This window comes from Eumetopias jubatus, unplaced genomic scaffold (assembly GCF_037043125.1).
Source record: "Eumetopias jubatus isolate StellerSeaLion01/CBP00866 unplaced genomic scaffold, mEumJub1_p1.0 scaffold_9, whole genome shotgun sequence".
In the NCBI taxonomy this organism is placed as follows: Eukaryota; Metazoa; Chordata; class Mammalia; order Carnivora; family Otariidae; genus Eumetopias; species Eumetopias jubatus.
In genome coordinates, this window is record NW_028274815.1 from 87,625,850 (window position 1) to 87,642,579 (window position 16,730).

General features: G+C 37.3%; 1 protein-coding gene across 2 annotated transcripts in view; it reads left to right on the forward strand.

The window, feature by feature from the left end:
• Nucleotides 1-16,730, forward strand: part of LOC114199377 (E3 SUMO-protein ligase RanBP2) — an 85,636-nt gene that overhangs the window by 22,977 nt on the left and 45,929 nt on the right. For both annotated transcript variants that reach the window (XM_028091260.2, XM_028091262.2), the window contains exons 2-6: nt 6,577-6,644; nt 8,071-8,182; nt 8,659-8,811; nt 14,587-14,817; nt 15,170-15,315. In XM_028091260.2, the coding sequence (XP_027947061.2) occupies nt 6,577-6,644; nt 8,071-8,182; nt 8,659-8,811; nt 14,587-14,817; nt 15,170-15,315 (710 nt within the window). The remainder of the gene's footprint in view (nt 1-6,576; nt 6,645-8,070; nt 8,183-8,658; nt 8,812-14,586; nt 14,818-15,169; nt 15,316-16,730) is intronic.

Genomic DNA, 16,730 nt, shown 5'->3' on the forward strand with positions numbered 1-16,730 from the left:
AACCACCATATTGTTTCCATAACGATTGCACCATTTTACATTTCCACTAACAGTACACAGGGGTTCCAAGTTTTTCATATCACCACCAACACTTGTTTTCACTTTTTTTCTTTTTGGATAGTAGCCATTCTGATGGATATAAAGTGGTGTATCCCATGGTGATTTTGATTTCCATTTCCTTGATTGGTGATGCTGAGCATCTTTTTATGTGTTTTTAGGACATTCATATATCATTTTTGGAGTAATATCAATTATAATTTTTTTTGGTTATTTTCTAGTTGGGTTATTTGATTTTTTATTGAATTGTGGGAGTTTTTTTTTGTGTGTGTATATTTCCTAGATATTAATTCTTTATCACCTGTATGGTTTGCACATATTTTCTCCCGTTCTGTAGGTTGACTTTTTATCCTGTTGATTGTGTCCTTTGATACACAAAAGTTTTTAAGTTTGATGTACTCCTTTTTGTCTATTTTTACTTTTGTTTCCCATGTGTTTGGTGTCAATCCCAAGAAATCCATTGCTTAATTAAATGTCATACAGCTTTTCCCCTATGTTTTCTTCTAGGAGTTTTATAGTTTTGGATCTTAGTTTTACATCTTTAATTCATTTGGGGTTAATTTTTGTAGATGGTATAGAGTAAGGCTCCAGCTTTACTCTTTTGCATGTGGATGTCCAGGTTTCACAGCACCATTTGTTGTAAACTTTTTTTTTCTCTATTGAGTGTTGTTAGCACTCTTGTTGGAGATTATGTGACCATATATGTGAGCATTTATTTGTGGGCCATGCACCTGCCCTTGATCACTTCAGTCGCTGTTTTAGAACTTCACTGTCCACCTCAAATTTTTCACGTTTACTCAGCAAACTACCTCACTTCTTCATTGGTAAACTGGACTGTTGGCAGTGAACCACCAGGCCCTATTCATTCTTTTGTCATCTGTATATTTCCTTTTCAAGGTACCTGGCTGACATCTTTTCTTGTTCTCATCCCTTTCAGTTTCCTGAGCCCTTATTTCCCCCTTTTCTTTCAGATTCTCCTCAACTGGCTGTTTTTCCTTAGCCTAAAAACACAGTCATGCTCTTGTTTGGCCTCAATAACTGTCCACATCCATGTCCCATCATTGCCCTATTTCTTCCCTCACTTTGTGAATCAGGACTTGTGAAAATTATTTAGCAGTATTGGTTCCTTAAGAGAGGAAATGGTGTGATATACAAACAGAAGATTTGTGTGTGTGTCTTGTCAACTTTATGCTTTTCTATAACTTATTATTTTTTTAAGGATTTTATTTATTTATTTGAGACACAGCGAGAGAGGGAACACAAGCAGGGGGAGTGGGAGGGTGAAGCAGATTCCCTGCTGAGCAGGAAGTCTGATGTGGAGCTTGATCTCAGGACCCTGGGATCATGACCTGAGCCGAAGGCAGCTGCTTAATGACCGAGCCACCCAGGTGCCCCAACTTTTCTATAATTTTATTTTTATTTTTTTAAGATTTTATTTATTTATTTGAAAGAAAGAGCACACAAGCAAGGGGAGTGGCAGGCAGAGGGAGAGGGAGAAGCAGGCTCCCTGCAGAGCAGGGAGCCTGACAGGGGACTTGATCCCAGGACCCTGGGATCATGACCTGAGCTGAAGGCAGCTGCTTAACAACTGAGCCACTCAGGTGCCCCAACTTTTCTATAATTTTAAATTAAAGTTTTTAATCTTCATACGGACTTTTTTTTTTTTTAAACATTTTATTTATTTATTCATGAGAGAGCGAGAGAGAAAGAGAGAGAGGCAGAGGGAGAAGCAGGCTCCCAAGGAGCAGGGAGCCCGATGCAGGACTTGATACCAGGACCCCGGGATCATGACCTGAGCTGAAGGCAGACGCTTAACCATCTGAGCCACCCAGGTGCCCCGGACTTTTATGACTTAAAACATATCTGCTTATTTAACATTTTCTTTGGTGAGGAGTAAGAAGTGTAGTAGGAGAAAGGGGTTTTAAGTTAAGATGCCATAACATAGATTTATGTGGTGGCATTGCAAAGTGACATTCCAAAGCAATGGAGAAAATACGGATTATTCAGTAGATGTTGATTGAACAATTGACATTTGTTTAATTTTTTTGGTTTAATGATTTTTAAAAATAGGGCTCTAGCCTACATTATTTACCAAAATAAGTTTCATACTTAAAAGGTAATTTTAGAGAAACTGAAAGAGAATATAGATGAGTATTCATCTCAAATGAAAAAGACCTTTTTTTACTATATAATCTGAAAAAAAAAACAGTAAAGATAGTTTCTACTGCATAAAAATTGGAGCTTTATCTCACAAACACATCAAACACAGATAACTGACAATTAGGGAAAGCTGCAGAAAGCCCTCAGCGGCGCCTGGGTGGTGCAGGTGGTTGGGCATCTGATTCTTGGTTTCACCTCAGGTTATGATCTCATGGGTCCTGGGATCGAACCCCGCATGGAGCTCTGTGCTCAGCAGGGAGCCTGCTTTAGAGTCTCTCCCTCTGCTCCTCCTCTGTGTATGCTCCTGTTCTCCTCCCCCCGCATAAATGGATAAAAATCTTAGGAAAAAAAAAAAGCTCTCAAGTGTCAGTATGGTTAAGAACCCTTAAAAACTAGCAAGAGAATCTTTTCAGTGCCCTTTCAAAGTTGGGAATGGCGATAGTATACTAGTAGAGAATTTATATGATAAATATTTCAGTGTGAATATTAAAAACTGGTGTTATCAATCAGAGAAATGCCAGGATGACTTAGTGATCATGGATCTTCTGCTTACCAAATTAGCAATGATTGAAGAAATGGGAAAAATTAATTTTGAAGAATATACTCTGACTTGGTCATTAAAATACTGAGTGGGGAAGTAGATTGCTATAAACTTTATGGAGAATTGGCAATATAGCAAACGGTTCAGATATTTATATTCTTTGAACTAGTTATTTAGTTTCTAGGAATTTATTAGGAAATAATCAGTGGTACACAAATTTATGTGTATTTCAATAAACAGTGAATATGTAACATCTGCCAGTTAATGTTCCTGGTTCCATCATGGTGGACAAGCCACAGGGGACTTACCCTAGGGGGCCATAGGGTTTCGAGGGATAGACATCTATACAAACAAAAATACTTATGACCTGTATAAATTCAGTGAAGGAAATAGGATTTTGTGAGAAATAATGAAGGTGTACTTCAGTCAGGGAAGGTAGCGGGAGAATGCTATTCAGAACCATCTGAAACACCACTGTGCTATTGCATTGTCCTGCCTAGATGGGATTCTTTAAGTGGTTAGAACATCCCTGATGTTAGCTTTGACTTAATTGCTCATCAGGCAAACTCACATAGGCAGTCGATGTTTGAACTGTGGTTTCTCCTGTACTGAGCAGGATTATTATGGAGATCAACCCATTATCAAAGTAAAATCCGCTTGTCTCATGAAGGTCTAAACCCAGCTCATATGGGGTAAAGATCTAAGTAAACCTAGCTCTATTAGTGTGTGAACAAATTCAGTGATAGATGAATTCTGCTTCACAAAGATGGGATGAAGTGACATCAAAGACCAAAAAGTGAGGTTTCTGAGGACTTGACTGCCCAAAGTCAGTATGGTAACTTTCTGACATCTGCTCAAAACTTAAAAATAGGATTGGGAGACCCCAATTTTTCTGGGTCTGTATTCCTACTGAAAACGTAGATTTTTCCCCCCTTTTGCTTCACTGGAGTTTTCTCTCTTTACTCACTTAGAATACCTGTGTTATGTTTTTAACAGATATACTGGACCCAACCCTGCCTCCCCAAGGTGTGGAGGGGAGGTGAGAGGGAGTTGAGGGGCATGGGAGCCTTCCACTTATTCTACACTTAACTGTTTCATTGTGCCAGACTAGAGTCTTGCTCAGTAAGGGTTTTTTTGTTTTGTTTTGGTCAGGTGATTCTCTCAAACTGATTGCCCCTTAGTTGTGGTTTCACTAGGATAGTGAGAATCTTGTTCGTTCATTCACGTGTGTCTCTAGATGATGAGGCATTTGTTTAAGGGAACCGTAGTTTCTCTTTCATTTACGTACATTCATTGAATTTCTCACTCTGACATTGAAAGCGCTGGATAGAAATAGCATATCAATACCGGCTGTTGGACTTTGTTTAGAACAGATTCCTCCGGGCTGCCCCAGTTGGAGAAATGCATTCTGGTTTTAGTCACTGGCTAAACTATAGCATGCAGGGGCCAGATGAAGTAAAGTTGGAGAGCTAGGCAGGTCCCATGTCATGCTAGTCTTTGGTGGGAAATTTGGGTATTTTCAATGCATAGTGGAAGCCATGGAAGGATTTTAAATTTTAAGCAAAGGCATAACATGGTTTGTGTTATGTTTTAAATGCTACACCAAATTAAAAAGAGGAAAAATATATAGAGGGAAACAGGAAGGAATTAGCCTTTTCAGAAGTCCTAGAGGGAGATCATAGCAGGCTTGGACTTTGGTAATAGTAACAGAGATGTAGAAAAATGGGTGGACTGAGAAGGTAGAAGGTAGAACTGACAGATTTTGGTGATGATATTTTGCACATAAGTTTAGAACATAGGAAAAATTAGAGCCAAAAATACATATTTGAGAGTCAAAGTACTGTCAGTAGTCATACATGAGATAGAGTATTTGTCACAGAGGACTTCTGAGAGAGGAGAGGAATTAGAACTGACTCCTGGGGAATTCAGTGTGAGGAAGAGCCTGAGAAGGAATGGCCACTAAGGTAGAAGTTAAACTAGAGAGCATAGTTATCTCTGAAGTGTGATTAAGAGTATTTTCTGTAGGTTTGATTAAAAAGGAAAAATTGAAACACTAAACAGTGGGGATTAAATTATTATAGTCTATCTGCTGTCTAGTCTACCCTAGATAATTACTTCTTCACCTTATTAGGTATCTGATCAAATATCCCCTTAGTAGTAAGAGCTTTCCTGACAACTCTTATTTTATAAAACATGATGCCATTGTTTGTGCCCTACCACACTATTACCAGCTAAGAAAGAAGAAACACTGCCAACTAAACAGGCAACAATGTTAGGATTCCTCTGATTTGTGAGATGAATACAGATTTTAGCTTTGTTAAAATGTGTACTGTAAATAATTGACGAAATACTATAAAGTAGCACTCTTTTCTGCTCCTCTATACAGGCTTCTTGAAGACATTTTTTTGTGTGTACTGGTTTCCCACTGCCTATTGTAGGCACAATGAACAAATCCTAAATCTGCATTTTTTTAGAAATAAAATGAATAAATGAAAACATACTGCTTTGTAGACTTCTTTTTTCACTTAATATGTTGTTTTTTTTCTGTGTCCTTGTATAGTTTTCAAAAATTAGATGTTTGATGGCTGTGTACTCTTACCATGTGTGTATAACATCTGATGTGTCCCAGAATCTTAAACTTTGGAACTCACGGAAATAAAAGGCCAGGGTGTGGACTTGGTTTATTACTGGAAGAATTCAACTTTTATTTCTGCCTTTTTAATTCCTTGAGTGTAAAATACTGATCTGTAGAGAGAACAGCAAACTGTACCTGGACCAGAGAGTCCCCCATGCTTTAATGGGTTGGAAGTACTTGCCCATAAAGACTTGAATATGGCAAGAGAAGAGAAATTTTTAGTATACCTCACCTCCCCTAAGAAAGCAGGTTTCTGTCTGTTTAGTTATCTGTAAAGTGAGAGAGTGGCACTATGTGTTTTTTCAGCTTTTATGCTGATAATAAATTTTTTTTTTGTAAGATTTTACTTAGGGAGAGCATGAGCAGGGCAGAGGGCGAGGGAGAAGCAGGCTCCCCGCTGAGCAGGGAGTCCGACGCGGGACTCGATCCCAGGATCCTAAGATCATGACCTGAGCTGAAGGCAGATGCTTAACTGACTGAGCCACCCAGGCGTGCCGCTGATACAAATTCTTTTTTTTTTTGAAGATTTTATTTATTTATTTGACAGAGAGACAGCGAGAGAGGGAACACAAGCAGGGGGAGTGGGAGAGGGAGAAGCAGGCTTCCCGCTGAGCAGGGAGCCTGATGTGGGGCTCGATCCCAGGACCCTGAGATCATGACCTGTGCCAAAGGCAGATGCTTAACCGACTGAGCCACCTAGGCGCCCCTAATTTTTTTTTAAATTAATTTTATTATGTTAGTCACCATACATTACATCATTAGTTTTCGATTAGTGTTCCATGATTCATTGTTTGCATAGAACACCCAGTGCTTCATGCAATACGTGCCCTGCTTAATACCCATCACCGGGCTAACCTATCCCCCCAACCCCCCTTCCCTCTAAAACCCTCAGTTTGTTTCTCAGAGTTCGTAGTCTGTCATGATCTGCTGATACAAATTTTTTAATTTTTGATGTCTTGCTGTTCTTAAATTTATTTTTAGTTTTATGATGAGAATTATAAAACATGGAATCATGACTTTTACAACATACATGCATTTCTGCAGGCAGTTTTTTTCCTACCTTTTAGGTGAACAAAAATCAAGTATGTTAATACTAACCTTATTAGGGCAAATTTTTAGTTCTGTGAAAATTTTACAGAATTCAAAATATGAAAAGTTAAAAGAACTCTAATTTTTTTTTTAGAAGTCAATGAAAGGATTCTATTTTGCAAAGCTATACTATGAAGTTAAAGAATATGATCTTGCTAAAAAGTAAGTACCAAACTGTAAACATGCTTTAGTTTTCTAAACTCATTCCCCCCCCTCATATTCTTACTTGAAATGGGTGAGAAAATATTATGTTTTTTAGCAGTTCTTCCTAAGTATGTCCTGGAAATAAGGTATTATATCACTTCAGACTGATATAAAGACTAGCCTCAATTCCATGGAGGTTGAGCCTAGAATGAGTATTTTCTGCCTGCCTGCTGCTTGTTTATACTTAGGGCAAGAAATCATTTGGCTTAAAACACTTCTAAGGAATAAGAGAGAACCATGCTTATTTTTAATTTCTTCCTGGTTAGATACCTGGTACTTTAATCAGCTGGAAAAATACCAATGAATACAAAATTAAACTGTGATTTCTGGGCAGGAGAATAGCTTGTGTAAAAGATCTTTAACTGACTCAATAGGTAACACCTCTAAGGCCAAGAAGGTTGGTGGTCTGATTTCCTGATTTAGAGTGGCTTAAAGTAGGATATTAGGAGGGAGGGAGGCAGGCAGGCAGGCAGGCAGGTAGGTTAAAGGCATTTATGGGAAGATGGAAATGCTGATAGGCAAGGAAATTGTAACACCTTTATTTAACTAGCAGCAGTGGGGCTGTCAATCTTGTTCCTTATTTTTTTTAAGATTTTTATTTATTCATTTGAGACACAGAGATAGAGCACGAGCAGGGAAGAGAGGGAGAGGGAGAAACAGGCTCCCTGTCGAGCCAGGAGCCCGATGTGGGGCTCGATCCCAGGACCCTGGGATGACCTGAGCCGAAGGCAGAAGCTTAACCATCTCCACCACCCAGGCGTGCCAACAACCTTGTTCCTTTGTAATATGACCCCTTTTCTTCCAGTTTGGTCTTTGGTTGAAATATATATTTACATGTTTATTTATAATATTTATTGAGCCTAGGAGGTGCTTACTTTCTAGCTGTTAACTTGATTTAAGAAGTGGAAATTACCTACATTTGTTAGTTTTTTAGTAATTTTTCCTCTGTTTTAGCTGGGAACAGTACTATTATTAAATAATTATTTTCTTGTTTAAAAAGTGAATAGTACAATAAAAAAGGTAAATATTTACTATACCCTTTTTTTAATTTCTATGTAAAACGCTAGTGCTTTATCAAAATATAATCAGGAAAAAGTAATTTATGCGTTCATTTCTTATGTATGGGTAGCATTAGAAAAACATTTGGTAAGTAGTATTTAATGGTAAAATAAGTATATTGTCAATTTTGTATGTATGTGTTTATTCTTTTATGGATGCTTTTTAGTTTTCTGCATCTTCTAGTTTAAACAGTGGTAGTCAGTACTTAGAATAACAGTATGGATTAGTTTAGTGGTTGCTTTGGTTTAAGATGTACTCTTCAGGTTGGGATTAAATACGGTTCTGAATGTGATAATTTAAAGATTATTTTTGTATTATTTTTAAGATACATATCTGCATATATTAATGTGCAAGAAAGAGATCCTAAAGCTCACAGATTTCTTGGTCTTCTTCATGAAGTGGAGGAAAATACAGACAGAGCTGTTGAATGTTACAAGGTAAACTGTTTAAGATTAAAATATAGCCTTTGCATAGCCACACATATGATGCCCAGAGTAATTTATATAATAAATAATTTAAATATATTTTATTAATGTCATAAAAATAAGCCTTGGTATGATACTATTAAGCAACATGGATTAGAATAGATCTTTATTTGGCCCAAAGTACACTGTAATTTAATCATTAAGTTAGCACTTGTAAAAGAAGATTAACACCTATAAATTCTAAGACTAACATGGTTTGAAATGCTTTCTTATAAGTGGTTTTCTTTTTAGGGAGCACTTACCTAATAAAAACAATTTTTATTTAATCGGCAAAAAAAAATTCCGAGACACTTTGATTTAAACAACTTTGAAATACCATGTTGTCATTTGGAAAAGTTTTTAATGTGGACAGTGATGAATTTTTAACTTTTATTTATATGTGAGCATAGGTACTTTAGGAATCCTAATTTATTATTTTCTGGTTTCAGCGTTCAGTGGAATTAAACCCAACACAAAAAGATCTTGTTTTGAAGATTGCAGAATTGCTTTGTAAAAATGATGTTACTGATGGAAGAGCAAAATATTGGGTTGAAAGAGCAGCTAAACTTTTCCCAGGAAGTCCTGCAATTTATAAACTAAAGGTAAAAACAGAACAAAGCATAGCAAAAACAGGAAAACTTAAGACACAACCATTTCTAATATTTGGAATTTAAATGACTTTTCACTAGCAAACCTTAAACCAGTATGTTTGGGAGTTGGTGGGAAATGGGTGAAGGTGGTCAAAAGGTACAAACTTCTGTGTATAAAATAAATTCTGGGGATATGATGTATAGTGACTTGTTAACCGTACTGTGTTGTATATTTGAAAGTTGTGGAGAGAACAAGTAGATCTTAAAAGTTCTTATCACAAGAAAAAAAATTTTTTTGAAGATTTTATTCGAGACAGTGTGTGTCTGTGCTCACTCATGAGTTGGGGGGAGGGGCAGAGGCAGAGGGACAAGCAGACTCCCTGCTGAGGGCAGAGGGAGAGGGAGAAGCAGGCTACCCTCTGAGCAGGGACCCTGACGTGGGGCTTGATCCCAGGACCCTGGGATCATGACCTGAGCCGAAGGCAGACACTTAACCAGCTAAGTCACCCAGGCACCCCAAGAAAAGAATAATTTATAACCATGTGAAATGATGGATATTAAACTTACTGTGGAAATCATGTCACTATATACATATCTTAAATCATTATGTTGTATGCCTTAAATAACACAATGTTATATGTCAATTTTATCTATAAAAAATGGCAGAACAAAATTTTTTCCTCAGAACCTTTCTGAGCATATGCCGTTTTATTAGGCACTATTATGTTTTATATATAGTATCGCATTTACCCTTATGAAATGATTAATATAGGGATTTTACAGTTTTGTAGCTAGATGGTAGAATTAGGATTTATTTATTATTTATTTAAGATTTTATTTATTTATTTAACAGAGAGAGACCCAGTGAGAGAAAGAACACAAGCAGGGGGAGTGGGAGAGGGGAGAATCAGGCTTCCCACAGAGCAAGGAGCCCGATGCCGGGCTTGATTCCAGGACCCCAGGATTATGACCTGAGCCACCCAGGTGCCCCTAGAGTTAGGATTTAAATTGAGCTCTGTCTGATACAAAATTTTTGCTTCATTGGATGAAAAGGATGACAATTTAGGGTTATTATACAGGTTTTTAAGAACTGTTATCTAAAAAAGCATTGGGATGCCTTGCTGGCTCAGTCTGTAGAGCATGTGACTCTTGATCTCCAGGTTGTGAGTTTGAGCCCCACGTTGGGTGTAGAGATTACTTAAAAATAAAATCATTCTAAGAAAAAATATGGAAAGTATTGTGTTAGGGGACAGTGAAGTTTTCAAGTAAAAGATAATAGTTTGTCCAGTATGTTATAGATAATTACTAAATAATAGGAAGTTTTTGCTAATTTTTGACCAATGACTAATTCTAATGGTTATTTTTTACTGAGTAAAATACAGTTTACTTAAGTAACTCTTTTGGAGAAAGTCTTTTCCAAATTTTCTAAGCAAACAATTTTAAGTGTGTAGTTGACCCTTGGGGTCTGGCGCCATGACCCCCTGTGCGGTTGAAAATACTCATATAATTTTTTTTAAGACTTTATTTTTTTAAGTAATCTCTACACTCAGTGTGGGGCCCAAACTCAAAATCCCAAGATCAAGAGTCATGTACTCTACGGACTGAGCGCCAGGAGCCCCTGCATAGAAGTTTTAACTCCCCAAGAACTTCATTAATAATCTGCTGTTGACTGGAAGCCTTACTGATAACATAAACAGTCAACACTTGTTTTGTATGCTGTATGTATTATAGACTGTATTTCTACACTTAAATTAGAGAAAACATGTTAAAATTATGAAGAGAAAATATATTTACAGTACTGTACTATATTTGTTGAAAAAAATTCTACAAAAATGTAGAACTGCATTTCAAACCTATATTGTTCAAGGGTCAACTGTATATTGTTTTTTAAAATGACTCCCCCACCCCCATTATACATGTTTGTGTACATATACATATAAGAATTTTTTATTTTGTTTTAAATTTTATTTGAGATAGAGTGAGTGAGCATGAGTGGGGGAGGGGCAGAGGGAGAGAGGCAAGCCGACTCAGCTTCTCAGTGTGGAGCCTGATTTAGGGTTCAATCCCAGGACCCCGAGATCATGACCTGAGCTGAAGTTAGACATTTAACCGACTGAGCCACCCAGGCACCACAGTAAAATTTATTTTGAAATAATTTTTCAATTCTTGTTTTCACAAGAATTTGCAAAGATTGTACAGAGAAGTTCTGTGTATATGTCACCCAGCTTTCCCCAGTGGCTGCATGTTACATAACTATAGTACAATATCAAAGTCAGTAATTTGACATTGGTATAATGTGTGTGTATAATTTTTCATTTTATCGTATGTATAGATTGGTGTAACCACCACTGCAATTGAAGTACAAAACTGTTCCAGCATCACAAATATCTCCCTTCATGCTACCTCTTTTATAGTCCTACCTACCCTTCTTCCCATCATTCTTAACCTCTAGGAACTACTAATTCTCCATATTTACAATTTTGTAATTTCAAAATGTTATATAAATGGAATCATGCAATATGTGGCCTTTTGATGTTAGCTTTTTTTCATTCAGCGTAATGCCTTTGAGATCAATCCAAGTTGGGTGTATCAGTAGTTTATTCCTTTTATTGCTGAGTAGTATTTCCACAGTTTAACCGTTTACTTTTGATGGACGTTTTGGTTGTTTCCATTTTGGTTGTTTTTGGCTGTTATAAATCTCATATGAACAATTGTGCACAGATTTTAAAATCTGAAATATTTTTAAAAACCCTAGAGATAAATACCAGTAACATCAAGTTTTCTTGTTTCTGTAATAAGCAGCTGGGTTTTAAATATTAATCTAAAATGTCAGGTCTAAGTATATAGATTTGTGTTAGCCTCAGACATAATTTCATTACTGGCCTCGACAATCCAATTCATTTGATGACAGGGACATTAAGGAACATATATATTGATAGGAGTTTATTTTTCTTGTAAAATAGCTGCTTCTGAAGGATGTTGATTTTCTTTAGTAAGTTTATTATTTATTTTTAAAGATTTTATTTGTTTATTTGAGAGAGAACGTGCACGCCTGAGAGCATGAGCAGAGGGAGTGGCAGAGGGAGAAGCAGACTTCCTGCTGAGCAGGGAGCTAGATGCAGGGCTCCATCCTGGGACTCCGGGATCATAACCCTAGCTGAAGGCAGACGCTTAACTGAGCCACCTAGGCGCCCCTCTTTGGTAACTTTAAAGACACTGGTGTCTAGGAGTGCCTAGCTGGCTCATTCGGAGCCTGCAACTCTTGATCTTGGGGTTGCGAGTTTGAACCCAGTGTTGGGTGTAGAGATTACTTAAATAAAAACTTAAAAAAAAAATACACTGTTGTCTAAAGCTAAACCTTCCTTATATTAGATTTTGCCCCCATTTCTTGAAATTGAAATGCATGAGACTCATAACTGTTAAGTAGAATAATTCTATTTCTCCTAAAGTTAAGACTTACTTAAGGTAAATAGTTTTTTGGTATTTGTTTTAATGAATGGAAATATTGGTGAGAGGGCTTTTCCCTTAAATATGAGAGTAGAGTTTTTGAAAAGCACCCATGAAGGTGTTGCTCTTTTATGTACAAATTTTTTTGGAATATTTGTTTTAGAGAAAGCATGAGTGTGCCAGTAAGGGTAGGGGCAGAGGGAGGGAGAGAGAGAGACTCCAGCAGACTCCCTGCTGAGTGCGGAGCCTGTCACGGGCCTCAGTCTCATGACTCTTGAGATCTTGACCTGATCTGAAACCAAGAGTCAGATGCTCAACCAACTGAGCCACCTAGGCGACCCACAAATTTTTAAACTTACAAGTAAAGTCTTAAGTTTTTTTGAAGATCTAGAAAGGCCAAGTGTAAGTTTATGGAAATGATGTAAAAGAAGGAGAGAGATTGGTGAAGGAGAGGGCAGTGAAACAGCACTAATGGAGAGCTTGGTCTTTGCTGTGGGGAGGGAGCAGTGAAAAGGTGAGTACAAGTTGATAAGGTAAAGTGGAATGATGGCTTCATTTTTCTCAGTGAAGAGTGAATTGTGATTATAAGTTGAAAGTGTTGAAGTGGGAAATGTGAGGAAAGAGGAGGAGTATGAAGTAACCTTTTCAGGGAATGGAGAATTTGAATCTATATAGATAGAGATCATGTATAATTTTGTTCTAGGCATTACCAGTTTGGAGACTTGAGATTATGAAAGTTAGTTAGCCTGGTTGTGATCTCCCCAAATTCCCGATTGCCCTACCCCCTATTGCTCAACTGTTAGTGTATAGATAGCCACAGAGAAAGCAGTTGGTAGGGTTTTTCTAAGGTAAGGTAGAGGGAATTAATTGAGGGGATTAGTAAGCAAGCAGTAATTGTGGATATTAGGAATTAGGATATTTTAGCTTGACAGCGAAGGAAAATATGTGTTTTATGGAAAATTAAAACCTGCTGATATCAGTATATTGACAGCAGCTTTTTTTTTAAAGATTTATTTATTTATTTATTTGACAGAGAGAGAGAGAGAGAGAGAGAGAGGGAACACAAGCAGGGGGAGTGGGAGAGGGAGAAGCTGGCTTCCCGCTGAGCAGGGAGCCCGATGTGAGGCTTGATCCCAGGACCCTGGGACCATAACCCGAGCTGAAAGCAGATGCTTAACGACTGAGCCACACAGGCGCCCCTTGACAGAAGCTTTCTTTCCATGTGGTAGAGACAAATATATGTGGCAGTGAGGGCATGTGTGCCCACAGTGAGGTGAAAGAATAAGAGAGGTATAATGATCTAAGTAGTATGACCAAAAGACAGATTTTGAAGACCCAAGTCAATGCTAAATGGATGGCTGAGACTGGAGTATAGAGCAAAGCCATGAAGATGAGGTAATTAACAAACCGAGTAGCCAGGCTATTGTATATCTTTGTACATCTTTTTTTTTTTTTTAAAGATTTTATTTATTTGAGAGAGAGAGAATGAGAGATAGAGAGCATGAGAGGGAAGAGGGTCAGAGGGAGAAGCAGACTCCCCGCTGAGCAGGGAGCCCGATATGGGACTCGATCCTGGGACTCCAGGATCATGACCTGAGCCGAAGGCAGTCGCTTAACCAACTGAGCCACCCAGGCGCCCCTATCTTTGTACATCTTTCAATTGCTAATACTAGCGAGGGCTGTTAGGAAGGGAGTGTTTTATTCCATTTGCTCATGAGGAATGAATGGAAAAGCTGGATAGCATGTCCTTTGGAATTATAAGGATTATAAGTAGGTGTGTGTGGGGACATATGATTTGGAGGTGAGCAGTTTACTAACCCCACTTCTCTACTTGTATATAGGCTAGCAGAGAAAAGACCACTGTGGCAGAGAAGTAACGGGGCTTATCTCAAGATAATACTCCATTTAGTTAAGGCTGGATGGTGAAGACTCTTAAGATAGCAAAAACAGTGGAAGCTTTAAAGTGCAAGCAGAGGGGGTAGGGGATTGAGTCAAATTTAGGAGGTGCAGAAGGACCCTAGTATGAGGATTGACTGGGGAGGCCTAGGCTTTTGGTGGTGACTGGGGTGTACAGGAATGTGTGGCAATAGTCCTTGCAGTCTGTGAGGTGTATATGGGTAACTGTTGCTACTATATAATCCCAGATGTTTCTCTCCACATAAATTTCTTGAGGTTTAGTTTCTGGGCTGGGAGCTGCTCTCTTTTATGAGAGTTGGGGTATATAAGATGGTACTTCTGGTGGTAATTTACTAAAGGTAGACATGGTGGAATGGTGCTCATAGGAACCATGATGTGTTTAAACTTGCACTGGTATTTCTCTGAATGATGCTTTTTTAATAGGAACAGCTTTTAGATTGCAAAGGTGAAGATGGATGGAATAAGCTTTTTGACTTGATTCAGTCAGAACTTTATGCAAGACCTGATGATGTCTATGTGAACATCCGACTAGTAGAACTGTATCGCTCAAATAAAAGATTGAAGGATGCTGTGGGCCACTGCCATGAGGCAGAGAAGAACATAGCTCTGCGTTCAAGTTTAGAATGGAATTCATGTGTTGTACAGACCCTTAAGGTAGGTAAAAACTCTTGGATCTCTACACTTCTATATAGACAGTTAAAACTCTTCGATCTCTACACTTCTATATAGATAATATACATCCCTTTGTATTTAAGCAGTGCTTTCTAAGACTTAAATTTCTTTCATTTATGTATAGCAACTGTGAAATGAACTTTTTACTAGGATGTTCTCAGTTTTATGATGGGTAGGTTAGAGAGAAATTAAACTAATACACTTTTGGTGTTTTCGTAGGCTGATGTAAACATTAATAGAGTTTTACAAGTATAGGGATGGGCAAAGTTTATAGGCATAAAACTAACTTGGTAATGCTTGATAAAATTTTATAATTGTTTTTTCTACAAAATAGGAATATCTGGCATCTTTCCAGTGTTTGGAGTCTGATAAAAGTAACTGGCAAACTACCAATAAAGACTTACTTCTGGCTTATGCTAACCTTATGCATCTTACGCTCTCCACTAGAGATGTGCAAGAAAGTAGAGAATTATTGGAAAGGTATGTTGACTTAAGGAGAGTATTTCAGTGTCAGTTATAGATTTTCTTTTTGTAGTGATTCAGTTCATTGGTGTAAACATCTTTACTGTATCGCTATTTCTGTAACATACCCAGGGGTAATAGTTAATACGATAAACCACTTGAATCTTATTTCTTTTGTGGGGATATTATAATTGGTTTTGTATGACTTTGATTTTTAGAAAACTGTTATTCAGACTTGATTAAATTATTATAGTTATGTATCCAATTTTGGCATGCTTAATAAAGTCAATCCTGAAAATGTTCTAACTACTATTTCATTTTTTATTTCAAAAACTATCTTGAGTGAAAATCAAAATAGACTTCCATCTGTCAGGTGTTGTAGTAGAAGTAGTTAGCATCCCTAGTATTTCAGAAAACTCGATGTTTTAGCTTAGAAACAAGATAACTATAATGTATGATTTTTCTGTTTTCCTAAATTTTGATTTCGAGGACTATATCTTCCACTTTATTAAGATAAATTTCATTGAACAGAAACATCATTTGGATTTGTATAAGAATGTTAGTTTAGAGCAGGGGTTGACTAGAGCTTGTAGGCCAGATATGGCTCACTGCCTGATTTTGTAAATACACTTTCAGTGGAACACAGCTGTGCCTCTTGTTTTGTATTATCTATAGCTGCTCATATACTACAATGGTGGAGTTGAGCAGCTGTGATGTTGTGTGCCTGCAGCCAGATTAGTATGTGGCCCTATAGAAATAGTTTATCAATCCCTGGTTTAGACTGTCCATTTGTTTGAAAAGTAATTCTTGTTCCCCATCTGGTGTTGGGGGTAGGGTAGTTTTCTTGAAGAATTTCTTAGCGTCCAAAGATAGTAGGGTAAGGGTAGCACCCAGAACCATTTTAACTTTCAGATGATTTTAGAAAATATTTAGGATGTTTTCTTTTGTATGACTTATATACGCAAACATTTTTGGTTACATGAGCAAATGAGGGTGGAACAGACAATTTCTTAGTAGTACTATAAAAATAATTTAAACATCATGGATCCCCTGAAGGGGTCTTGAGAAACTCTAGGAGTTCCTGGAACTCACCTCCTATAAACCTACTTAGATAGAAATCATGCTTCACATTTCTATTAAATGTTGCTTTTCTTACAAAATGAAGTTTTGAGTACCATTTAGATTTAGAAGCACTAATTAGTACATTTACAAATAATAGTGAGGAATACAATTTAGGCCTGTAGTTATCTATATAGTAAGAAGAGCAGTTATGTTATTGATAACCTTAATATCTTATCAGTTATTTACTTATAATTTGAAAATGACGTGTCTAATTTGAGAAATTCCAACTTTGAATTAAATAACAACCATGTGATCAAGAAGAAACTAGAAAATATTTTAGTTTTCAAGTTTTTGGTCAGTTATGAAAAATT